The sequence below is a fragment of the Hemibagrus wyckioides genome, linkage group LG17 (assembly GCF_019097595.1).
Source record: "Hemibagrus wyckioides isolate EC202008001 linkage group LG17, SWU_Hwy_1.0, whole genome shotgun sequence".
Taxonomy (NCBI): domain Eukaryota; kingdom Metazoa; phylum Chordata; class Actinopteri; order Siluriformes; family Bagridae; genus Hemibagrus; species Hemibagrus wyckioides.
The window spans coordinates 9,403,740-9,431,559 of NC_080726.1; the positions used below are offsets into that span (position 1 = coordinate 9,403,740).

At 39.6% G+C, this 27,820-nt stretch overlaps 1 protein-coding gene across 2 annotated transcripts; it reads right to left on the reverse strand.

Moving 5' to 3' along the window:
- crppa (CDP-L-ribitol pyrophosphorylase A) lies at positions 1–27,729 on the reverse strand. Of its 2 annotated transcripts, XM_058414173.1 has the most exons (10): positions 27,266–27,728; positions 26,511–26,787; positions 23,900–24,049; positions 20,779–20,883; positions 20,614–20,659; positions 19,562–19,659; positions 16,874–16,948; positions 16,655–16,747; positions 14,942–15,073; positions 2–464 (listed from the first exon to the last, which is right to left on the reverse strand). In XM_058414173.1, exons 1-10 carry the CDS (start codon positions 27,412–27,414, stop codon positions 360–362), a joined length of 1,230 nt encoding a protein of 409 aa, XP_058270156.1. In that variant the 5' UTR covers positions 27,415–27,728; the 3' UTR covers positions 2–359. The 2 variants fall into 2 exon arrangements, with proteins under 2 accessions (XP_058270157.1, XP_058270156.1); XM_058414174.1 differs by lacking the exon at positions 23,900–24,049 and having other exon boundaries at positions 1–464; positions 27,266–27,729.
- Between the last annotated feature and the right edge of the window lie 91 nt (positions 27,730–27,820).

Genomic DNA, 27,820 nt, shown 5'->3' on the forward strand with positions numbered 1-27,820 from the left:
AACTGCTTTCACATATAATGTATTGACAGTACAGTGGATTTAATGGCTGAGGTGCAATGAGTGCGTTTTATTTTTTAATCTTCTTATAGGGACAAAATGTGTCTGTTACATTTGAGACATTTGGCATGAATATTTTATATATATATATATATATATATTTTTTAACAGAAAGTATAGCTTCGATTAAAAATAAAATATACTGCACTTCAGATTTCTTCTGGGTTACTGGGATTGAGGTGGGATGCATCACTCTTTAATCATTTAATTACAATACAAACATACATGTAACTGGAAAAAATCCAAAAAGAGGATTATAAATGTAGTGTGTGTGTGTGTGTGTGTGTGCTGACCCTGGTGCCTCAGGCTTGTAGCATCTGTCCAATAAGAACAGGGTTTCTGTCTCTGATAAGAGATTCTATGATCTCTGTTAGCCTTTCTACAGACCTCTCCCAGAGCTCAGGGACCTGAAGGAACAAACAAAGACACACACACACACACACACACACATTACAAAAGGTTACACAGGTGTCATAACTAACGGCCCTTCAGCAAAGGATAAATGGGGTGTAAACAGAAAGCACAAACCACTTTTCCTAGTTCCGTTCAGGACAAGAAAGTCACGAATATAAAAGACCACAAAAAACCCCCAGCAACAAAACATAAAAAAGTGCAGAGATAAACATAGAGTCTTGCACAAAGCCTGAGTGAGTCAATGGACCCACCCCAGCACTGTGAGAAAGCAGTTAAAATGATGGGGAATGTACTTTATTACATAATCTGGGCAGGTTTCTGACTGTAACACACATGTTTAATATTTAGTTTAACCAGTGGCCTTCGTCGAGGAGATGTCCGACACGATAGCTCTGCGGAATTCTTAACAATTTACAGGCTGTGATATTAGGCAGCGAACACATCAAAGCCACCAAAAGAGCTTTTATTTGTTAAATCAGTCAAGCTCTTGAAAATGTTTATCTTCCTCTTACGGTCTCTCCGTGTTCGCGTTTGTCTTCTGGCGTGGTCTTATTTCATGCGACGTATGCGTTTTTAACGACCGCTCTTTTCCCGTCCCGTGCCGTGCACCGTCTGCTAATTGCCGTGCAACAAATAACGTCGATCCCGCTCCTAATTTGTCACCTGAATTGCTTTTCTGCGTGGAAATGAAATCAAAATGAAAATGGAAATTCCATTTGGATACAACGTTGGGTTTTCCACGTAATATACTTTCTCTGTTCGGGTTCAAACTCAAAGGGAGTGCATGCTTTCAAGTCACTTTCACTCAGGAATAAACTGTGTCACCCTGCCGTAGTTTATTTTTAATGAATTCCAATCGTGTGACGTCTCGTGTGGCTCATGCTGGAAATCCCACTTCTGACACTAATGTTTTCGATTTCAAAGAACGTCCATACGGCACGTAGTAACTCTAATGCTCGATTAGAACAAAGGGCTGCATTTTTTATACGATTTACGCGCTTAAAGCATAGCATAGAGTTTGCCAAGCTTATTATTATCTGTTAGGGCAGGGGTCGAAAACCTTGTCCATATATCAGAGGTGGGCTTATCATAAATTTATTCCACTAAAAGCTCTAATGTGCTTCCAGTCTCGTGTTTTGGTCGGCCACAAGCAATTGCATTAAGGGTATATCCCGGCTTCCCCCTAGAATTTGGCTAAAATGCATCATTGAGATGTCTACACTATTCATTAAGTTGGTGTAATTTAATATTTTAGCAAATCAGATGATTCAAATTCACATTTGAAGCCCAGACACAGCGCTAATAGATGCCCCGGGCATCAGTTTGTGTCTGTTAGATGTTTGTGTACTTTGTGTTTAAATGGGACTAAAGACTAACGTTCATTTGGCAACATTTTGAGTCTCACTAGCTGTGACTTTCTTTAGTATTAGTCTTAGAATTTGTGTAGAGTCTCAAATACAGTCCCTGTGGATTACTGTAGAACGGAGAAGTTGTTGGAATGAGCACATTAACCTCCAGTCAGCATTGTACATAATGTAATCATGTAATGGTGAGTTAAAGCATGGTGAGTTAGTCAGCATTATTACAGCCTTAAAAAATAGATGCTGACTCACAAGAAGTAGTAATTATCCTTTACAAAAGAAACAGTTTAAGGTAGCGCATCACGTTGGCAAAAAGTCAGCAAGTCGATTGGTTACAATTCTATTTTATTCATGTAGCGCTTTTAACAATGGACGTTGTTAAGCAAAGTTGCAAAGCAGCTCAACAGGAATATAAAAAATTCCGAATAACATTCACAAAGTTTAATATTTCAACTTATATTTAGCCTTAATGAGGAAGCCAGAGACACAAAAAAAAAAAACTCCCTGAGGCGATGGAAAAACTGTTGATCCATATTTAGCTACGCGTTGTGATGCTTTCTCTCCACATCTCATATAACAAATATGATCTGATTCTGCCTTGTGTGGCAGGATAGCTTTCCCAACCCCTTTTCCTTACCCTTGTTCCTGCCATACTTTTGCAAAGTGACTGCTTTTCATGCTAGCGAGAGAGATGTACAACTTTATTGTGTTTGGTTTTGTCAGTGCTTTGGTGTTCCTGTTTTTGTAAAGATCATAGTTCACAGTTTCGCTGTGGTGTGATGTACCTCCATGCTCTCTAATCCATGCAGTCTAATCAGATTAGTCAAAGCTAATGTGGTGTGTGTGTAGTGCAGCAGGAAGTGCTTACGATTCAGAATGAGTTTCAACACTGAGGTAAATCATACCACATAACATAACAGTGAGTAGTTAAATCTGAGAAGATGAAAACATTGCTGACCACCAGCCTGTCGTCAACTATGAATAAAAAAACGATAACCCGGACATGTAACGTCTCCGTCCTGGACTGCGCTGCTGATTACCTCATAAATCGAAGCCACACTGAATGACTTCAAGAAAGATTGCTTGATTAAACAAAGGAAACACCATCCCATCGCAAATAAGACAGGACACCATGCCATAGGGCCACTAGCCATACACTGACCGTGACTGAACAATTTCAGAACCAAAAAGTTATGGGTTTTGATCTCCGTTGTCTCTAAAACCAACAATAGGAAGTAAATGAGTAGCAAATGCACCTACAGCAGATTCTGTCCATGATCTAAAATCCATGCCTCATGACACAGACTTTCCACACGAGGGTCTGTTTGTGAACTTGCAGATGATTCACGACTCGCTTATTGATTAAAGTATTGCTTTCTCTAAGCACATCAAATTAAGAGTTGAAATCATAAATCTAATCCCAGCATTTCTCATGCAATGCGACACTGTTTAAATTTTTATTTTTGGCACCGACATGAAAAAAATGGCCAAAAGGTTTCCTGTTTTTTTTCTTATGTAACAGTCACTATATTTTGACTTAATTATTTTTAAAAAAGTATTGGCGAAGAAGCCACGCCATCTGTGTGCAGTCAACAGAAATACTCAATACACTGTAAAGCCAAAATCTCTTTACACAGTCTCTATATCTGACAGCTCAAACCGAGACATTTCCATACATCAAATATGCATGGAGGATTTTTTTTTTTTTTTTTAGTAGGGATTTCTGTCATATCTGCGTAGGGCGATGTTTTCCTCCCATCCGCAACTGTTTTACAGTCCTGTTGCAAAAATGAACCACAGCTAAACACAAAACTGTTCATGTGGTCGGTTTTGTTATTGGGCTGACATCAATACTGGCAAAATGAAAATGAAAGAAAGAAAATAAGAAATAAGTTAAGTCATGAAAGCCAGTGAAAGATCACCAAGGAGGATCAAAGATTCGACGCCTGCATAAGATCCTATATTAAACGGTTTCCACTGAGGAATATTGATGGTGGAATATAAATCATATATCATGAGAAAAGGTCAGAGTAAGTAAGAATTTCCTGGTGCTGATTCAGAGTTGGCTTTCTGAATGACTTTACCTTATTGCCTTAGTTTTCCACTGAATTTGTTCAATGGTAGGCCCAAGACAATTTATTAATTAAATGTAAACAGAAAGTAATAGTTTGGCCTTTTAAAATGCCCAGTTCCTTTAACAGGATTATTGTAATTCTGCTCTAAACTAACCAAGCAAGAAAACAGTAAAAAATATAAAAACGCTATTGAGAAAACGCCAGGAGATCTTAAATTATTCCTGTCCTGCCAATATTTTATGTTTATCCACTGCTGAGTTAAAGGTGTACTTTTCTCAAAGATCAAATGAGCTCATGCTATTCTCTGGTTAATAACAGAAATGAGATTTCTACTCTGGTTCGCTCATAAAGCCTTACTACGTTATAAAAGAAAAGTCGAACCCCACAGGAGTCGGAGAAACGTGCTAGCGGTGAAAAACACTCCGATCTGAAATGACCCAGCACTGAGAATTCAGTGCCCCATAAATCAGTCAGAGTTGGAAAAGAAGTGATGTGTGAAGCACCCAATACTCTCACGCTTCACTACGTTTCCACTGCGAACTGACAGCAGTCCAGGGGAAGCGGCAGAAACCCGACTAATGAGCTCGACTCTGTCTATTGTTATGGCTCATACTTAAAGAAAAGAGGGAATGCAATATGCACATCTTAATTCCTCTTAAAAGTCTCCATCTAGCAGACGTAATAACTTGTCACTTGTAATGAGAGAACTTTCCACCGATGCCCGGTGTCTTTTCCAGCTTTTTCTAAAATGGATAAAACATTCACTGGTGCTTTATGCAGCTCCAAGTTGAGGCACATGTCCTCTTATAGTGCAGGTTGATTCAGCTGGGAATTCAGACCTATAACTTTAGTAAGCAGTACAAAATCCTGCAGGAATTCAGATCAAAGCTAAATAAGATTTACAATCATTATATTAGACATGCATAAAGGTGTACTGGTGAAAACTGCATTGCTTTTAAATATGTTTGGGGAAAAATTGAATTGTTGAAACAATGTGATTCAAAGTAAACTGTGAACTTGAGAGAAAAATGCATTTGAAGACAAAACCTGATTGGTTGTGTTCTTGCTCAGAAATTACCCTGTTTTTGCTGCTGGTGGAATAAAAATGAATGGGCCTGAGAGCTGCTTTACCAAGATGTAGAAAGCTGCTGTTAATAAAGATGATAAATTTGATACACTTGGCCAACAGGGATTCTGGGAGTCGGGGCTTTGTGTAAACAAAACATGTGTCTCCATGTGAGATCTGCTGAAGATATCTATGGATAATTTTCATTCATTCATCCGTTCATTCATTCATCTTCAATAACGCTGACCTTCCATTGAGAGATGGAAGGAGCATGTTGAGGACTTACTTAATTAAATAGACATGGCTTGCTTTCAGAAGTAATCTTCATAGTGCAAGGTTATGGGGTAGATGAGATTCAGCTGGAGATGCTGAAGGCACTGGATAAGGATGGGGTTGTTTGGTTAACGCACTTATTCAATGTTGCATGGAGATCTGAGGCGGTCTTTTCTTAGACTAGAAAAATAGCATGGTGGTCACTCGTTTAAAAAATGGGGTCATTCTAATTATAGGGGTTGTTCCAATTATAGGGGAATCACACATTTATAGCAGAACTGTACAGCTTTGGGAGGAGTCAGAGGAGTATGCAAATCAGGTATATATATATATATATATATATATATATATATATATATATATATATATATATATATATATATATATATATATATATATATATATATATATATATATGTGTGTCTGAGGCCATGGTTCTCTCTCTAAAAAGAGTGGGAGGTTCCCTTAAGGTGAAGGGTGCAACCTAGCTCAAGGCATATGACTCTATAATATCTTATTATCTTATGTCTTTGCTTCTTATGATCAGGTCAGTGGCGATAGTGTCACGGCTACTGTACTGATTTGTGGTGGTCGATCTTCAGGTGCTGACTTTGCAGACAAAATTTGCCACTCAATCTACCTCACCCATCCTCATCCTTACCTATGATCATGTGTTATGGGTAGTGACCAAAAGAATAAAGGTGACAGGATAGAGATTCCTCCCCAGGACTGGTGGGTTTAATGTCTGAGACATGTTGAGAAGTTTGACAATCAAGAAGAGACTCAGACTAGAGCCACAGCTCCTACAAATTAAGAGGATCCAGTATAAGGATACCCCCGGTCAGTAGAACTGTGTAAGGTATGTCTCACTTGTTTGAAAAGACTCTCGGACAGACCCAGAACGCACTGGAGAGAGCTCCTAGCTGGCTTAGGAATGTGTGGGGATCTCCCCAAGGGAAGCTGGATTCTGTAGCTGGGAATAGAGTCTGGAATTAATTTCTCAGCCTGTTGGTACCACAAACCCAACCATGAAAAGCAGAAGAAATGAATGAATGAATGAATGAGCTACAATTTGATGCAATTTTGTTTATTAATGTTATATTATTGTTACTGGTACAATTGTGGAAAGGTCAGCCAATGGATTTGTTTTTAGATTTGTCACTAGTTTGGTGGACTGTATGCATATTACCTTTTCCCCAATGTCACTATTAAAATACACAACTTCTAAGTTAAAGTTCCTACTGATCTTGGATATAGAATAAAAAAGCCCAGAGAAAAGCAGATTTTGTGACACACCTGTAATTTCTAAAAAATCTTGCCTTCAAGTTCAGTTGAAAGATCACACTGGCATAGTTTCGAGCAATAACCAAAATGCAGTGGCACACATTGGGCTGGTTTTGTTCGAGAAAGGAAAATTTGCTGAAGAAAAATGGATGGCCCTTATGCCAGCCAGACCACACAGTGAGAAGCCATAGCCTAACTGTCCTTGGAAATTCCAGAGCTGCAATCAAGCTTTCCATCAGCAGCAAGCGAACCACCACTGCCTCGCACCAGCGCACACTTTGAAGATGGATCTTCAGCAATTAGGATCTCAACACTAACAATTTGCACCACTCCCTGGCCAGATTCATTGCTTTTGAATGGTCTTACACCTCCTGACATCACCTTTAGTGGAAAAAAAAATGGGGAAGAAATATAACAGTTTGGATCTGGTCGAGAGAAAAAGAGACTTTTTAATAAGCTGAGCACTAGCTCTCTGATTTAAATGACTAAATCACTCATGACTGGATTAGAAGTGTGTGTTAGAGCGATGTTTCCCAGCTACCACAAGAGGGCACCACCTCAAAGGAAGCACGAAAAACAATGCGTTGCAGACAAATTGTTATCATTTAGATTGTTATTAAATCCTTTATGCATGCTGAAATCATTTTTATGCTTTGGAAGCTCAATAGTCAACGACTTTTTGAGAACGATCACATGATGATTCATGATTTCCAGACTAATGTCTTGAGAAATTCCAACATTACAAAATAGATTCTGAACTCCACAGACGTCAGATAAATGTCAGTGAACGAAAACATTAGCAAAACACAGAGCTCATGAAAAATGTGGATGTTGTTCCATTTCAGAAGAAAATAAAATTACAAACGCTGACTTTGCCCTTTATCATAATCTTAATGGCTGTGACTGAAGTTACATAATACATAGTAGTACAAATTGTATTAAGCAATACGAATTAAGTTGTAGAGATTATTACAAATGGAGTAAAAGAAAGAGGTAAAAGAAAACTGAGAACAAATGCATGCTAGAAGAAACATTTCTTTCTTTCTGCAAAACAACATCATCGAGCCATATACTACTTCATAGTTCTAAGCTATGTCATGAGAACGAAAGCCTGACACAATAGACTTAAAAGCAGTGCTGTCTCTGCCTAAGCAGTATTGCATTTCTTGCTCTGACAGTGCATTTCTTTTAGGGTATTATGATAGCTCTGGGTACAGACTGACCCCCCCTTTCCATCTCCAGCCTCCATTCAGTGGACAGTAGCTAGAGGGGAAGACCATGACAGAAATCTCCAGCTCATATACCATCAGCTCTAGAGATTTGATATGGGCCTAAATCCCAGTGTCGTCCTCGGTGAAGTGTCCTCTCATGTGAAGATGGCTACTTTCGTTATGGATGAGCTCAAATCAGGTGGCAGAAGGGGTCACGCAGGGTTGGAGCTCATATTTGATGCGTTGGTGAATAGAAAATGACAACGAATCTTAAATCAAGTTGCTTTTTCGAACCTGGTTTTGATTGATTCCAGCCGCTAGGGACTCGCTATATTTTTTTTGTCATAAAGCTGAAACTAGAGCCTTTTGCCATGGAACAAAAAAGCCGTGTTGTCATAGTGCTTTTGATTAATTTGACTTCATAAATTATCAGCAAAAGTTTTTTTTTTACAGCACCTTCCAAGTTCGAATCTAGCCTCAGGTCACTGCTTAGGGAACAGAAAGATTAAATAACTTGTCTCACTATACACTTTACTCACTTTAATTTGCACATATTTAATTTCCTCCCTTTTTTTCCTGTAGGAAGGAAAATGTGTGGACCTATGCCAAATATCTTATGAGGACCCTGTCATCCCTAATCCCACTCACCTCATAGAGAGGGATCCTGTTTTGTTTGACTGCACATTTCTCCTTTTGAGTGCTTCTCCTCAATCTCGCCAGCATTTCTATTGAAAACGCTGCATTTCATGGTGTTGATTTAAGAGCAGCTCAGATAAACTAAGGTTCAAGAAGAAGAAAAAAAGAAGTGATAAAGCAAGTTTCCGCTTTGAGTTTGAAAAGGACGTGGTTATCTATAGAGTTTTCCCCGTCTAACTAAACATGATTCCACAAAGCTCTGTCTGTGCTGTCTGGGTCTATATCCTCTTCTTTCTTCTCGAGAGCACCTTAATCATAATCGGACACACACACAGCACCGGAGCAAAGAAAATACAGGAAGCTTTAGTTGCATTACGAGTGAATGCATTTCTATTTGAACAAGTGAGTGATTACTGTGTTTGTACGTGGCTTGGCGACAGACACACCTGCAAACAATAATGACTACAATGCACTCTTACATTCGCAGGTCTGAAGGAACGGAGGAAATATGTGTTATGACATCCCCAAGCCCACATAGAAACACAAAACTTCCGCAGCTCGGAATCTCAATGGACCACTGGCTATAAATATCGCATTAGGAGTCAACGGTGTCACGTATATCGCTTCCTTTTCAAGAAGTGCCGAAAGACCATCTTGTATGGTGTTGCATGTAACGACAAAACAGGAGCACCCACTCCTCAGAAAAGTATACAGTTCATGTTTTTACACGGATGTCAAAACAAGCCGACGTCGCAGACTAAACAACTGCGTTTAACAGACGAGCAGGGGTCGGAGTGTGAGAAAGAGGAAGTCTGATGGGAATTTCTCTCAGTAATGTGTGAAAGTCAAAAGAGAGTAGACATGAAACACGTGACCAATATAATAACTAGTACTGGGTGAACGAGGTCAAGGTCTAATTACGTTAAAAGCCTGTTGAGTAATCTGCTGTGAAATTAAAAATACAGTAAGGTACTAGAACTTATAGAAACGGTCCACCCTTGGCCAATGAACTGACAATGGAGACTCCTTCCACAGAAAACTTCACTAGATCAACAATTACATGCTTTTTCATCAATTATATATACAGTAAGTCTCTGTGTGAGTTACTACTATAAAACTGCTGTCTGTAGGATACGCCACTCTTTAATAGGAAATGTGGAAACCTTGGCAAATTGCAATATGAATAATAAGGGGAATAAAACACTTTGGAACATGATGTTATCTTGAAATAATCCACTTTGGGCTGGTAACAACCCCTTAATCTCATGAACTAAAGAAACCTCCATACTCTCTACTGACAGTTTGTCAGTTTCAGTTGTTAGTCAGTGTCGAGTAAAAACAAAACCCTTTCAGAAGATCCAAAAGCCCATCCCGCATTAAAATGCTGAAACTCTTAATTCATTGCTGACCGAGCAGTGGACACGCAAAGCGTCAGCCCGGGTGGTCCCCACAAATTTAAACCAAGTGTTCCCTGAGCATAGGCTTATGGACCAAACACATCACAATCAGTTCTTTTTTACCGATTTACTGTTTACAAACCAATTCGGAGGACCCAGTAAGGACCTGTCTTCCATAATAACATACCGTTTGTTTGTCAGAATATTGTCTCATGTTGAGTCTCAGCACAAGTATTCGTGAAAGTTGCTTGATGAGCTCCGATGGGTTTTGTGTAATCTGTCAAATCAAAGCTGGGTAAACAGCAGCTCAGTGAGTAACATTTTTCCCCGCAGACTCACATTTGCACATGCCAGTGCACATCTGGAGCTCTGCAGGCATAAAAAAGATCACGCGCTATATGCAGCACGAGTTGCCATGGGTTTCTGTGACCTCCTGTGGCTTTTTTTCCTTTAACACCAGGTTAACGCATCAGGGAACGGGAGGCCGATTCGGAGACTGTCAGCATGGATACATCAGCCTCAAACAAGGAAAACAAGGAGGTTTATCTAGCTTTTCCAACTGATGGAAAACAAATGTGCAACAAGTAGGCAAGAATACAGAAGTAGGAATCTTTTGGGAATAGAGAATGGCCATTGGAGCATAAACCCAGGACTAGAGAAATTCCAAAGTTTGAAGCAATGCTTCCTCTGAAACTCTAAACAGAGCATCACTAATTAGTATGATGTATCCTTTTGTTTGTTTTTAAATGAGACATTTTTACGGTTTTAGATCGTTTACTTAGTGCACAACAATTGGTTTGCTGTGCTTCCAATGAGAAAATACAGATCTTTATTTTAACCCAAAACTTACTGATAAGTCTGCGAATCTCCAGCCACCAGGTCACTATAATCCACCAGAACAGATTTGTCCTGGAGGGATGAAGACCGTCCTTTCCTAAAGTTTATTCCCTCAGTAGTTGTTCTGATGAGGTTGGTTGGAAGTGCTGTCTAACAGATCACTCCAAAATCTCCCCTAGATGTTTCATTAGGGTGAGCTCTGGTCACTGTGAAGGCCAAAGCATTTTGCATCATTTGCATCAAACCATTCTCATACAGTTCAAATTCAACAATCACACATAAGCGCTAACAGTCAGATTTTGATGTTGGCTCCTAAACACAAAAGACCAAGAGCTTCAGGTCAGCCATGTTAATTGTCATATTAATGAGAAATCCAACGCAGAAGTCATGGAGATAACAAATATTGGAGACAAAGGAGTAGAATGCAACGCAGATATATATACGATGCAGAGACTCGGCTCGACTAGTTAGCGATCTACGAGTGTAAAAGCGACGACAGAGTTATTAGCATGAAAGAAATATTAGCCTTGGAACCTTATATGGTTGAACAGCACTGTGGGACACTCAGGGAGGATTTTTCCTTTAATTTCTCTCCTGTGTATGTAAATATTTAAAAATTGGCACAGTTTTTTTTTTTTATTTCTGTACTGTCTTGTTCTGTAGTAAATACTTGGAGCTTAGAGCTTACATATGATTTGCAACACTCTCTTTGGCCAGATATTACACATTGTGTTTACACGCACGTCTGAGAGATGTAGATATGTATACAGTAAATACAGTCCAGACCATGTAAGCAACCCCGTGAGAATACGCTGGCAAGTACAAAATGCGTCACATTCCTGCGAAAAGACCCCACTTTCCAAGTGTCCAGTTTCACAACCTGTTATTTGCTGGTGGCTCAGCAGCACTGAGAATGGCTCTTTAGAGTTCCCCCCCTTCTTCACCCTTTCTCTTTTTTTTAAAGGAGTGGTGGATAATCTCCTCTCAGGTTTAGGATTCCTTTGCTGTGCTCTTTGAGGAGAAGGAAGCAGAGGGAGAGTAAACACCAGGGCTCTCACTCAGGGGATTAGTGTGCCCATATATCATCGTGACAACCCTTTTCAGCGAGTGATGGGTCACCAGGACCCTCAGCTATAAGGATCTGGTGACGTTTCCTGTCACCACTGGAATCATTGATCAGGTCAAAACTCATCAAACTGGCTGATCAGGTGGTGTGAATGTTGCCAGTTCCTTTTCCTATGGCCTTTATGAATAACTGTGGCTTGTAGGCTGTAGATTTTAATCATTTTTAAATGCTTTCACAAGAGGCACGGTCAAGCCAGGGGTAAGTTATTGAAGATAATAAATGACAAATAAAAACGATTGTAAGTATGAATTATTTAAAAATATGCAGAAATCAAATGTATGACACAGAATTTGCTAGCAAGCTGAGCCCCAGGCAGGGTTTGGACTTTCTCGTATAATTCAAGCGCTTTTATGATAGATAATTAACCATTTTCCAATATATCTTAGATAAATGTTTAAGCTTACTGGACACCCAATAAATGTGAGAGTTTATAGAAAAAAAAGCAACTAACATAACTTATTTTATTTCAATTCTCAAAAGTAATATAACACATTTGTAAGCTATTTGGCACAACTTAGAAATATTAAGATGTATTCCAATGTGCTTCTGGAAAGTTTTTTCAGCTCTTACTATGGCTTGTAATTTGTGATTTCTTTTCTTTGTTTGAGGGTCAGTTTAAGCTGCCAGCCAGGATAGTAGTGTAATAGTGTAATTTTAGAAAGCAAGTACATTTACATTTCTGGCATTTGGCAGATGCTTTTATCCAGAACGACTCATTTATCTCATTTTTTATACAACTGAGCAATTGAGGGTTAAGGGCCATGCTCAGGGGCCCAGCCGTGGCAGCTTGGTGGACCTGGGATTTAAACTGACAACCTTCTGGTCAGTAGTCTAACGAAACTCTTCAGCATCTAGAAGATACAGCAAACATATCTCTACCTAGTAACAAACTGGACAAGATGCAAGATTTGAACTCCTAATAAACAACCGAGGAAATAAAACAAGGATCCAAGAAAACAGAGCACCATGGTTTTAATAAAACTCGATTAGAATTAAAAAATGTATTTATAAAAAAATAAAATAAAAAATGTTTAGTAATCCTTATGAAATTCATCTATATAGAAACCAGCAGGGTATCTTGCGGACTGGAGAGCTTCTTGCGTAAACATTTGGCTTGGTGGAAAAACACTGTGGATTGTCTTTTAACAGTTCTCATGAAAGATTTGTGCTTCCTGCCATGTTATATTCTCCATCCTTCTCATGATCACTTCAGAGCATAGTTTATAAGACGCAGACACCAGTTCGCAAATAAAAGTGGCACCAAAAATACAAACAGGATAAAGAGGCACGAAACTATGATTGAGAAGCATCTGGGAAGAATCACGCTCATTATTCCAGGGCCTACATGAAGGATTTACACTCTGCCACTTCTGCATGCGATGATGTACACACGATGTCTTCCATCATGCCGAGCACACATCATCTCTGTCCACTCCCCTTTCTTCAAAATGAGATTGCAGCTGGAAGGGGGAAACTGTGAAAGTGCGATAGCGCTCCATAGGACATGAACTCTGGACTGAGGAATGCTCACATATCTAAGGACAACGCAGGCCTCCAAATGACAAATGCAGGGTGGAGCTTGTTTTAATTACATTGCACCTTGACGTCACATTCAGCGAGCGCTCCGTCTTCCACAGGCTCACATCCTGGCAAGCTCGGCCTCCGTCTAAAGACACCTAACTAATCATGAACAGCTCCCAACTGCTCCAGCCAGGGTGATGTGATATAGACTTTCCCACGCACAACAGCATGGTCACTTCATGTCCAACAAACAACCTGATTATATTTCAGCTTGTGTTTTGGCTGATTTAATATGTAGGGAATATAACATGACAGAGAATGCTCTTATAAGAAAATAATCTATGGCATGGCTTATCCATTCTGACACGAATTACAGAGTTATAGTTCCCATCCTAAAACTGATTATTTTCAAAACACCTCTTAGTTTTCTTATAACCACAGCAATTTGTCAAGAATTACAGGTTAATTTCTAAAAGAACAACACGTCATATCATTGATTGTCCACAAAAACAGTTACCCCTTCTATCATAGCAACTAGAAAGAGCAGTTACCTCACCAGCCTCGCTTTTTTCTCTCTCCTGAAGTTAAAATTAATATAAAGCAGCTTGTCACCAGAAGCCATAACCATACATTAACAGCTTTAACCCTGAGTGTTACAAAATGCTAACACTGGAGACTCCTTACATAAATGCTACATACTTACACTATATTGCCAAAAGTTTTGGGACTGTATATAAATATGGAGTTGGCCCACCCTTTGTAGCTATAACAGCTTCAACTCTTCTTGGAAGGCTTTCCACAAGGTTTAGGGAATAGTGTGTTTATGGGAATTTTTCTCTAGAAGCGCATTTGTGAGGTCAGGAACTGATGTTGGATGAAAAGGCCTGGCTCTCAGTCTCCACTCTAATTCATCCCAAAGATGTTCTATCAGGTTGAGGTCAGGACTCTGTGCAGTTCCTCCACACCATACTCACTCATTCATGTCTTTATGGACCTTGCTTTGTGCACTGGTGCCCGGTCATGCTGGAACATGAAGGGGTCATCCCCAAACTTTTCCCACAAAGCATGAAATTGTCCAAAATGTCTTGGTATGCTGAAGCATTAAGAGTTCCTTTCATTGGAACTAAGGGGCCGAGTCCAAACACCTGAATTCAATGATTTGGAGCGGTGTCCCAAAACTTTTGGCAACACAGTATATTTCCTCATAGGAAACTTCAGCAATCAACAATTGGACAAGACGTGTCATGTGACATCAACACAACACACAAATAGCCAAAGCCTTCTTCGATTCATGTGCATCAAACGTGTACATTTACCACTACAAAAAAAGTCATTACATGTGTGTCTTCACTGATAGGAGTTTAAAACAAGGTGTTTGCAATTTCACCAATTCAAATAGTTTTCCACAAAAAATGCATAATGCATTGCAAATTTTGAAAAATGCATCAGTGGCTGCAGCGATCATAAAAAAAACTGGTAGCTGGTAGTTACTACAGAACCTATAAGATGAATGCTTTAATATAAACCTGAGATTCGCCTTTCAGCCAGCACTAACACCTTTCGACCAATCAGATTAATATAAGTTAATATAAAGAACATGATTCATGTTCAAAATCTATAGACAATCTGAATCTGGGCAATTCTTGGAATGACTTTACATGTCATTTATAAAATGCAGCCTACCTTGGAGTAAATAATTTGCACACTGTAGAGTAAGACATTCCCCTGTTTGACCATTCTAGAGAGATCCACGATGGCCTTCAGCTCCTCGTTCTTTCGGATATCTGCCGCCTCTTCTGACATACATAACTGAACCTATAGACGTGGAGAAGAGGACCGTTAAAAGCAGGGTTACGATGACACACATATTTATTTTTCTAGGGTAACAAACACCAAAACCGACGTTATTTAAACACATTCAGTATCTGGTGATTGAACAATGCGGAATGGAAAACAACCATGTGTTAATGTGCATTCCCACCAACGTAGAATACAAATAAGTGGTTGCTGCGTCTAGACCATAATCCATCTTCCAAGAGAAGCCATTTCAGCATGTACAACAGTATCCTCCTGCTATTCAGAAAGTCGGGTGCTCGTGTAAACAGCAGAACCACTTCAAAGACAGCAATTAAAATGCTCAGTAAAGTTTCCACTGCACCCAGTTGCTAACTAAAAGTATGCCGTTGACACAGGCCTGGGGATTCTGTGACTAAACTTCTGCTGTGTTTTCCATGAGCTCGCTTCATTGTTTGCTGTGTCTTTCGCAAATCTGGATTCTCTTCTCAAAATGTCAGATTTTATGAAGGACTAGAATTCATCTGCACTTAATCTTATAAGCAATGACTAACAGAGAAACCCCAAATGACACTACAATCAAAAAACGGTTGTTTACTAGAGTCGGGGCTTTACCGCTACCATGAAACTGATTAACCGTTCAGCCCCGATACCCTTTGGCTTTGAAAAGACAAGTTATGGTTATCAGGTCCTAACAACAATCGCTATGCAATAATCCACAAACAATGCTGGGCCACCACTGTGACAAAAGCTATTTATATTATAGTTGGAGAAAATGCAATATTACAAAGTCAAAATTCTGGTACAGAAAGGTTTTCAGACATTACTTCCTGGTGTCAAACTCTGGTGTCAGAGGTCAAGTGGCTGGTCACATTGCCAACAGTCACATGACCCATGTCTGAAATGAAACTCATTGAAAAGCTGACGTGATGACAAGCAGGTGCCATCTGTGTGCAAACACACTGAAGAGCTGTAATGAGAGCACACACACACACACACACACTCTTGCATTCCCTAAGCCTTAGATCCACTGGCATTGTGCCTCACAGTCACATTCAAATGGTTGGGGTGTTTTCAAGACACGTTTAAGGGGCCTTTCACAAATCACAGTGGGAGTCTAATTAAGTTTCAATGAGATGACATTTCCAAAGTTTAAGACAGATTTGTTTTGAGGTAGACGTGTTGGAAAACGACCCGCTTGCACACTGTCCAGGGTTTTTTCCAGCTTCGGTTGCTGCCATCTGGCTTCAGAGGTGACAAAATGCTTGCGCAGAAGTTTCGCTGACCTTCTGTTTATGTGTATTACGGATTAGCAGTTCTGCCCAATTTCCAAAAACACAATGGGACATGATTTGAAGCTTTGAGAATTCAATGGATGTAATTAGACTTCATTTAAGACAAGAAAACATCCTACATCTTGTACATAGTCATACGGCGTCAGAGAGTTCATGTGGAATATTAACAGGATAGCGAACATTACGACACTGCGTTGAATTTTAATAGTCCGCGTTAATAGAATTTATGTGAAATGTGATATTTTGAATCAATTACAACAAACCTGCAGCATCTGTTAAACGGTCTCTGCTGTGTATAGACACTTACCTGTACAATAACAACCGGATACAAAAGGGCATGCTTTGTCTCCTCAAAAACCTTCACCATCTCCTCGGTTTCAGATAAACTCGCACCACTGGTCTGCAAAGACAGATGCATTATGTTAAGCTCTATTATGATTCATTTACTTAGCAGGAATAATCCCTGTATGTCAAGTATATAATGTATGTTTCTGTCGAACAAATATCAAGTGCAATATTTCAGTACAGAGATCTGGATGAAGTTCCTGGTCTTTAGCAGCAGTTCATTATTTTCTTTTATGCATGAGATAACCTCCACTGTCTGAAAAACACAAAAGAATAAACATTCAGTTACAGTGATTGCAGTTTGCGTACTGAGAATTATTATTAACCCTTTACTGGACACACACACACTTAACATGCACGCATTTCTTTCATATTATGTCAATAGAACACACATAGCGATAAAATAAATCTCTCAAGGCTGTGATGGGAACAAACTCAACAGTGACATAAGAAAATAAATGGTAGATATGAAATGGTTATGAGAAACACATGTGGATGCTTAAACCTTCTTGAAATATAACTAATTATAGTCTGAAGTAGAAAAGCATTTTAATCTGCCCTGTAGATTTTTGAGATTAAGTGTGCTGACTCGCACTAAACCATGTTAGACATAAAAAATCCTCCTTCATTACGGATCGGTCACAGGCTGTTACGCCGTAGCGCTTACACACACAGAAATGACAAGAATGTATGGAAGGAATGTTATTTTTCCCCTCAGTAGATGACGTAAGAGTGAGAGTTGTACAATTTAGAGTGCTAATAATATTAAGAAGTTAAACTGATGTTCAATCAGATATAGAAATGATTCGATTTCATGTCAGGAGCTTATTAGGGCAAATATCTTTTAGCTCTGAATTGGAGGAATAAAACAACATTTTGGTCTCATAAATGAATTACAGGAATATTCCGCTCAATCTCTACCATCTACCGCATCTGTACCATGTGACACACGACCAAAGACAATTATTTTTGACATATTACACTGTATTTGGAAAAAGAAAAGAAGACCCACTTACAGAAAAACTCACTTAAACCCACTAATAGCAGTTATTAACATTTGAATGAATTCAATATATTATGTCCATCCAAAAGCAAATAAGCATTCAGTTAACATCATTGTCAGTGACATCATCAGTCTTCATTGGTATAAGAGAAATAAAACACTTCTTGGTATTCGGTAATTGGAAAATAATCAACTTCAGGGTGCTGACAGTAACAGCACTTATTTATTCTCCTATAACTGCGTGTCCTGTGGTGTTTTTATTCCTTCCATCGCTTGTGAAAGTGACATTATGACCTCATCGCTTTTCTCAGTCTTTTATTGCAAATCTCATCCTGGCAAAGCAAATTATACCCAAAAGCCAAACTACACCACCTGCCCTTGGGAAGAGGATCAGATCACGGGCGTCTCGCACCAGAGAAACCCTATCAGGTAATGTGGATTAAAATCACTGATGGCTTTGAGAGAAATTCACTTCCTTCTCCACCGATTCTTCCTTTTCTTTTATCCCGAGGACCACATCAAGGATCGTGGGCACAGAGAGGACGCGAAACTCCAAACCACCACCTGAGGAGCGTCCCAGTTCTGCTGCCAATCCGTTATTAGACACCAAGATCTCTGCAGAACGCAAGATTATCAAAAGGAGGATATGCACTTGGCTCTAATGATTTAGAACTTGGAACTATTACAAAAAGAAGATCGACTTTCACATAACTTGAAGGTGTAGAGCCATGTAGGTGATGCCCAGATCGTTTTTTTTTTTTTCCCTTGCCAACGTCTGCCGTTGACGAAGACGTTGACAAAGACTAAGTTAAACAAATCATAACACCTTCTTTGCCTGTAACGTGAAACAGGAGAATCGTTTACGCTCAAGGGAAGTGGATGAAAAAAATATATATATATCGGTATTGGTTATATTGGTTAATATTTTTTTTGAGCAGCAGCCTGGGAAAAACATGCACGTTGTGTCATTTTGACATATTTTACTACATTGTAAGTAGAGTTTAAAACTGCAGGCTTTATCTTAATCACAAGTAAAGTTCTAGCATTTTAAAGCCTGGTTGTCATTGTCTAAATTATCAGTGCATTGATCATGTAAAAGAAACTGCTGCACGTTTATTTCATTTTCATTATTTATTTGATTTAATCATTTATTAAATTAAATATAAAAATAATAAGTACAACCATGCAAACTATGTCTTTATATCTAAATAGGTTACAGACATTTTTGCAGCCGCTTTTATTAAACCGTCTGCTTATCTACCTCATTATCTTTGTTGAAAGCCTCAATATTTCTACATTGCTTTGGGTAAATATTCATGGTGTTCTTCATGGCAATTTTTACTAAGCAAGCATGCGCGATGACGGACAAACGATTATACTGCAATTGAATGGAAGGTTTCGGAAACACAGCCACTCTGAATGACCGGTGCACAGTATGAAGCAAGCACATGAACTAAACAGGGTGACAAAATAACTGGATTTCGCAGGAAATCTGAGAAAACCATAGCTTGTAGTACAATGTGGAGGACCTCGGATGGCTCCAACGAATCCAAGAGCGGTTGATTGACTTTCACAAGTCAGCGTATCCGTTTCAGCATGATGTCTGCAGGTGATGCAATTATGGCTTTGTGTATACCAGTGTGGATTTGCAGCGAGAGTGTGGGAATGAGACCGTTTGGAGCTCGTGTGTTTTGGTTGTGTGTGCTGGGGAGGGGGATTCCATGCATTATACATTAGCCTAGGAACATCTGACACACCAAGGCCACCCAAGCAGATGCTACTTTTGCTGAGCACGGAGATGAGGTCATATAGACATTATGATCATAATCACTGTACCCTGACGTATTACAAAATCATTCTCATTACCATATGGTGGGATTCCAGGTTTTTCTGGAGCCGGCTGGAAAGCTCAACGGTTTCTGCCATGGCTCCTGAGATGAGGCATACTGACAGCGAGAGAGACTCTGGAAATGAGAAATGACACAATTGTTAAGCTCGAATAATACGAAACAGCAGGGCGCTGAACTCAGACTTGATGCACCTGTGAAAAGCAAACTCGAAATCAAAAACAAAAAAACGTGTCTATTTCGAGCTAATAAATATGAACCATCGCTCATTTTAAATACCTTATCATTTCATTCAGAGATGTCAATTAAGTAACTGCACTGATCCATGCAGGGAACATTCTTCAAGGGGCTCTGAACATTAAACAACAGTATAAAGCAAGCAATCAAGGATTGTGTAGAAAATAAACTTTTAGAGGGTCAAGTAATAAAACCCAGCAAGCATCGCTTGTGGTCAAAATACCTCCCACATATCAAAGGGTCAGAGTTTAGTCTGCAGATAATCAGACACAGGATTCGGAAGGATGCAGAGTTGAGCGTGAGCGATTAATCCAACCTTTCGCTTTAACATAAATGCGATCGCATGCAAATACCGCCATAACGAAGACTGCCTTTCTCTGAAAAGATCGAATGCAGCCGCGGATCCAACACTGTAAAGGCTTGACCTGAGAAAGTGGTTAACTGGGAGCTGAAAATGAAGCTCTCTGGGGAAGGGGTCTTAAAGCATTTTTTTTTTGTTGTTTTTCCACTCTAAACCCAGTTTGGCATTATGTTACAGGGCTGCCCTCCAAGCACAGAGTAATGCCTGGGCAGAAGAGCCAGGGGGACAAGCTGACAGCATGGAAATTTCCCTTAAAGCATCGATCCAACACCATCACATAAATATGCACACAAATCAAACTATCACTGAACAGTGATAAAACACAGCACCTTCTAAACCTTGGGTAGAATGTGTTGCTGACGTTTCCCAGAGCCGTGATTCTGGCTTACTAAGACATAAACTCCGGTATTTTAAAGGCGCTGATTTCGACCATGGGCTGTGTGTTGGAGCGATTGCAAAATTGAAATAAATACCTTTGATAATTGACTCTGCTGCAGCCAAATCTCGTTTGTACGTCACCTAAAAAAGGAGCAAAAGTGAAATTTTTTTAAAAAATGTCCAAAATCCACTCAGCGTGGACCGGTTGAATAAATGTGACGTGCATTAAATTCCAGTAAAGTGAAGGCCTCGTCTCTTACTTTCCACAGTGTCGGTGGTCCCTCAATAAGCTTGGCACTGGTGCCGCTGTACTGCAGGGCCAAATGCAGGCACTCAGTGCCAAACTCAAAGTCAAACTCGCTGCACTGTGGAGAGAAATCAGGACATGAGGCAAAGCAACAACAGAACCATGTGTTTGTGTTTAGGAAATAGTGAAATTATTTACTTATTTACTATGGATGACCGAGAAGGACCCAGAAGAGGAAAAAGGTAAACATGCATACAGATTAAGTATCCGTTCAAAACAAAATGGAAAACATGGAAGGATAAACTCGCCCACTCCCCTCAAGACCCGAGTTACCACAGATTCGTACTCATGCTAGTTTTCAAACTCTTCTGGATCAAAATTGAGTTTTGTTTTGTTTACCACATTACCACATGTAATGAGATTTGTATTAGGATCAAGTTACCCACAGCCGGTTTTTCTTGTAGGGGAGGCACTGGGACCGCAGATAAATAATCAAAAATCCAACTCACAGCTCTGAGATCACACTTCAGAGAGCTACCTGAGGTATTACAGAGGCAAGATGTATGCCATATTTTATCCTTAGCAAAGGAGAAAGGTCTTCATAGATAGAGAGAGAGAGAGATCAGTGATCTTAGAAAAAAAAGCCATCAGGTCCTGCAGTCATTTAACCCTTGGCATTTTGGCCTTCTGTAAAGTATAACACACTGGGGGTTGGGTGTCTCTTTTGGCTCTACAATAGCTCCATCATTCTCAAAGGATGTCACACTGTGAATACATCATTCAAGCAGAAAGGACCACTGTAAGAGCTTTGACACATGGCCCTTGGCCACATTTTACAAATCTGTCACTGCTTCTTTTTTATTGAAAAGACAAACTGCAGTAACCATGAGTAGCAAAAGTAGATGAAATGAAGTTCAAAAAATGAAGTCTGGACTACTTCATGTCAAGCACGGGAAGATATATAAGCTTCGGTTTGAAAAGCAAAGAGCTATACATTCACCACTGTAGGAGCTGAATGCAAAAAGGCCCAGGAGTGTTATATCATATATCAGCATTAGATCAGCCATGTATATACCTCGATAGCCTGACTATACCTCTTCACCATGTCAGACATCTTTGGGACTTTCATTCTCATTTATAAAGCGATGTGACAATCAGTACTCGAGAACTCTTATGTTCTACACCAAAGACAGCAGTAAAGGTGAACCCTCAGAGTTAAAAATAGCCAAAGCTAAATCTACTCTCTCTGTGTTTCTTTTCAACACTAAAATTTTTATACACTCTGATGTGTTTAGCTATTCTGGTGCTAATTTGCTGGTTGGTGCTGCTTTTTCCATTTCCTCTGAAAGGTTAGCGGTACTCTACAATGCTGATATCACAGATTTTTTACATTATCCAGAATTCACAGCAGACCCGTAAGAGCGCCATATGAACATTGTTGTATGTACAAACACTCCGGTTTCTACCGTGGTTGGCTTGCCTGCATTTGGGGGTTAAAACTGACGCCTGTGTTTTGGAATTCAGAAGCTTCAGGATTCAGAAGCTCTTTGTGTGTTGTAGTGCAGTACTGGCAGCGCGACTAGAAGCTCATTTCAATGCGTTGAGGAACTATGCAAAACTACTTTTCTTGGTTTTATGTGTTGTTATTACAAAGTGTGCTCAAATAATGCATTTTCTATAATCAATATATTCTCTTGTGAAGCCTATATTGGGATATGTATCATATTGTGGCTTTTGTGTATCATCTCATGCCTAATATACATACATACAAATATATTTGAATATTTCACAGTAGGAAATATCACCTGAGTGGAAATTTAGCAAACCTGGCAACTTAAGACATTCCTGAAATATGTGTTAAATAAGTAAGATGGAATTCGGGCACTGATAATAGACCTTGTAAACAGCAATACACGGCCCGCATGAAATCAGTAGCTGTGTTTTCAATCACATACTGCAAAAGTGCACCCTAGAGAAAGAGTTAGTCATATCCACCAACGGCAGCGTCTTACTTTTGTCAGATCGTTAGACTGCCAACTTTACTTCATGTCCAAACCGAACACAACACTGACACTCCAGCGTTCCAGGATGATTATGGTAGAGTGCATAAAGCCAAATATGAGTGAATTATTCAACAAACATGATGAAACCCTTGGACACTTCGACTGGTCTGAAAAACTACTGCACCTAAATCTCATAGAAAACTTGCAAGATTATTTGAAACAGCGGGTAAACCACCAGAATGCGCATCACAAATTATTTAGCTAAATGCTAATTGTGTGGATTTAGTGGACTATAAATTGCAGGAACCCAGATTGCAGGTCAAATTTTGACCAGATTGGGCATAACTAAGTATTTATAAATTAAGGAATCAGCTTATGTGCTGTGTAGAAATCTAGAAGATTGCTGATATCTGTAAAAGCTGTTGAATTCAACCTCGGGTGTGGCGCAATACCATGACCTGTATATGTTTAATGCTTAAGACATTCATACCTGTATTCGGATTTAAACCCAAAGTGGGAGTGGCCTAAACTCCAATTTTTGCAATAGCCTCTACTTTTTGCAAGACTCTGTTTTTTATTCATACCTACATTTTCTAACAAATTTAGTTGGTTTAATTTCCATAAATAAAAACGAACCTTGACCAGTTCCTGAGGATGAATGAAGTAAACATGTAAATGCTTACTTCCTGTATCCTAAAATCTCACCCTTGTGACATTTTTTGCCCTGTGAACCTTTAAGAATGCATCTCTGTAGATACAGTATTAGTTTGGATCACTTAATCTGTTCAATTTCAAATATATTCATATTCGGTTACATCCCAAATTTATTCAACAATTGTTTTGTACTTGATTTGATGTTAAAAATGTACATGATTTAAACTATAGAGACGGACTGCGCTGGCTAGCTATCTCCTGTAACAGTCTACTATGGGCATGTTTTATTTACTGGTCAATTAACTTGCTATAATACATTAAGAATTACAGATAGACAGAGAAGCAGCACAGCATATGCAATTCTGTTGTTACCTGCTTACAAGCCCCTTCCTGGTGCTGGTGCATGAAATAGCACCTCATCCAAGTGTAGTACATTTTTCTATGAATAAAAAAATACTCAAATGTGATTCGAGTTACCCGTTGGTAGGCCTGATAGATGACGTCATAGAGAAATCCTTGGGGCATTTCACTGGCCCTGTACTTGGTTCGCTCCAGCGAGTGGTCCAGGAAGCCTTCGGAGGTGGTGGCAATCACTGTGGACACCAGAGGACGAATGGCTCCAGAAGCCTTACAGCAGAAAGTGAACCTTAGATTCTCATAACACCATCAAAATAATGCTTTAATTAGAGATACTTTAAAACATAACACACTGCAAGTCAGGGTGGTTTCTAAGACACGTTGCTACTATTTTCTTTGCTTTTCCCGGAGATTCCCAGAGGAAGTTGCTTTTCAGAAAGAATTTAGAAATCCACAGTTGAAGGTTTAAGCCTAAGCACATAGCCCCCCTGTAAATAACGCACCCATAAGCCAAACAGGAAGCAAACTGAGCTCCTTATATCTCAGTCCATTATAGCTGATCACCATGAGGAGTGGGTAAGTAGTATGTTTTGTGTAAAGTAATGCTGTTGAAGCTGCTCAGGCTTTATGGATGTCTCTGCACTCAATCTGACATTCCTTTATAATCAGGACTAATGGAGAGATAATGAAGGCCATCTGGCAACAGCCTAAAGAAGATGAAACAGACAACTAAAATCAGACAAGTGACAGCCTTACCAGCACTTCATGCAGTAAAGTACACACTCGGACATGCAGATAGCACCGTGACCTGCAGCAATTACTCTCAGAGATCTTTCTGGTCAGTTCTCACTCACCTCATTAAAATGACACAATACCAATGGGACTGTGGTTTGTTTCAACAAGTCGGTCAAAACATTAATCTTAATGTGCGTGCTGCCGAATTACTGTTTCGGATTTGAGACAAACCAGGACACAAACACCAGCATACTTTTAACATTTTGCAATATTATGGTGTAAACATGGGTCCACAATATGGCAAAGGAAAATTGCATCATTATACTTTCTATTCAGTTCACTTCATATAAAGATGTCATTTGTAGTCCAGACTTACATTCCTCACTCTTGTATCTATAAACATTTTTCTTTTACTTCTAGTGTAGTCCCTGGACGATTTAACATCGAAAAGCTGAAGAATTAAAGAGTTAGGAGTTCTCCAATGTTTTTTGAACTAACGTATCAACCACATCTGTAGCATATATGCGATAACCATGGACAATTATTCCGACATGCTTCTCTAGAACATTAAAACAGTTTATAAAGCCTGTTTATAATGGAAGCCTAAGGGTAGTTGCTGGGGCTGCTAATAAACGGTTATGTGAAACATGCAGAGGATGCTTTCATGAATTTTTTGGTCATAGGTATTTGTAAAATAAGCACAACATAAATATCGTTTCATCCTGAAACCACAGGATGCTCCAGCGATTAAAACTTGAATAAATCCACCTCAGGTAAAATTGTCTATAATGTTAATCATTTTAAAACCTTAATTACTGGTTTTGAATTTGGGTTGTATGATTATATATGCTTAAATTATATTACATATGATAACAAGCAGATGCTTCCAGATAGGAGTGTGAGATACAACTGAGCAAGTAAAATCCTATCCTGCTCTGTAGCAGGTCCAAAGAAAGCTGAACAGGCTCGTTTCCTCTCAATTTTAAATAAAGAAAGCAGGAAACGGTTCGTTATTGAGGCACGGATGGGGGATCTTCCATCACAAAGGCTGCATGACTGGCTGTATTTCAATAGCAACAGTGAATAAAGTAACTTCTTTGTTTATCTATGGGCAAGATCATTCAATATGGTTAAAAATAGTCAAAAACGCACATTCAATGGATGGGATGTTCATCCATTAGGGTAGTGCAGCATTATTGTGATGTACTGAAAGACAGAAGAGTGACAGAATAGAATAGGATGAGGATCCAGCTATTCTACCTGTCTATGTTTTTTGACGTTAAATTTTTAGAACTCAACAAATGCCTCTAGTCTTGCGTTATAAAGCCAACAGGCTTTCACAGCACAGAAAACATGGGTCAGAATGAAAGTGTTGTCTGGGGTAATTGCACATAAACAATAGATGCTCTAGATTAGGGTTAAAAGGTTCCGAAAGCTAGATAAACAGACTCTCATACTCATTCAGAAAAAAAAAGAAGAAAGAAAACTGGTAGAAGATGAAGCTGTATCAAATCAGATTTGCTTTTTACCACTTTAATAAGAACAACTTCTCATTCATGAAGTTACCCAATCTTGTGGCAGCAGCACAATGCTTTTCTGCTCATCACGGCTGTACAGAGTGATTATTTAAGCTCAGACAAGTCTCACATAAACAATGTGTTTCTGTCTGCAGAACTAACACTCACTGAATGCATTTTGTTCTTTTACACCATTCTCCTCACCCTCTAGAGACTGTTGTGGAGAAAATTCAAATGGGGGTCATACTATTACCCAGTCCATATGGTACAAAAAAAACATACCACACTCAAAGTCACTGAGACAGATGATGTGTGGTGTGAACATTAACCGTGACTGCATGATCTTTTGCACTGTGCTCACACGCCACGTGATTGACAGATTGAATAAGTGCATGAATACAAAGGTGTATTATAGTATATGGGTAGCAGTAAATGCACAGCTACACAGCTGAACATTTGTGCAGGCAGAATGCTCTAACCCCTTGTTCTTTGGCTGCCAGTGTGATTTTGAGTAGAAACTCCTCGTCAACGAACGGACGCACAGCATCGTGGATGATGACCACCTTCGGTCTGGGAAGCACAGGGTCCTCTGAGCTCTCACTTAACGCCTGAAGGCCGCTGAAGATGGATCTATGTCTCGTGGTTCCTCCTTCGACCACTTTGACTTTTGTATGATGAAACTGTTGGACGATGTTCAGCATGGGGTCACGGCTCTCCTTAGCAACTACAACAACGATGCTTTTGACCCATGGGATTCTGTTAGAAGGGAAGAAGAAAATCAGGTGATTTGTCCTCACAGCTGATAATAAATTTTTGATCATTATCTCAATCACTTGACTTAACCTGGCCTAGAAAGAAACCAGCCACAGCTTCTTCTGTGTAATTATTCATACAACCATCGGTGGCGCTGTTGTGCTTAGTTCCAATCCAGAATAATTTGCCTTAAAACATCTGCTTACATTAAATAATCTATTGTGGATGCCAAAAATAAAACCTTGTCCTTTTTAATCTGTGATTGTCTGGACAGTAGTGACGCCTTCCTGTCCACTCACTACATATCCCAGAATACATTGCAAAGTCAACAAAACACACGCTGGTTTCTTTCCTTTAAACATGACATGAGACACCGGCTTTAGTAACCTAGCTGTATAAATCGTCGCCTTCACACACACACACACACACGGCTCTGCAAAGGAATTCACTCAACCTTCATAAACAGATTACGATCAGATACCTTTCAAAAGTTTCGATGGTGAAGCTGATGAGTGGTCTGTTGAGGAAGGTGCAGAACTGTTTGGGGGTCGCCAGTCCTGTCCTTTCACCGCTACCAGCGGCCGGCAGCACCACAGCCACCGGGAAATCAACGGCGTCGCGCCCCATCATTCCCTCACGGTGGTCGGATTCGAGTTTCAGGAAAAGCCCCGGATCGCCAGGCCGGCGCTCCCCCCTTCTTTGATTCGATGCTAGTCTGCTAACCAGCAAATACAGCCCGAAAAGAAAACTTTAAATAGCTCGCACTAACCAGAACGGACGACATTGAAACAAAATTCCAAATAACCGCGAACGTCTTAAAAGTGTACACTTCAGAGGAGATGAAATAGCGGCTTCTACAGCCTACGTAGTGCACTATAAAGGAAATCGGAAGGCATTCGGGATTCAGCCTTTACTTAGACTCCTGCACTATTTTAGCTTTAGCACGTTATCAACACACAACCGGTTATAGCGCCCCAGGGAGCAAAATTCCACAACATGCAGTTTTAATGGAATGTGGTATTATAACGCTTACGTT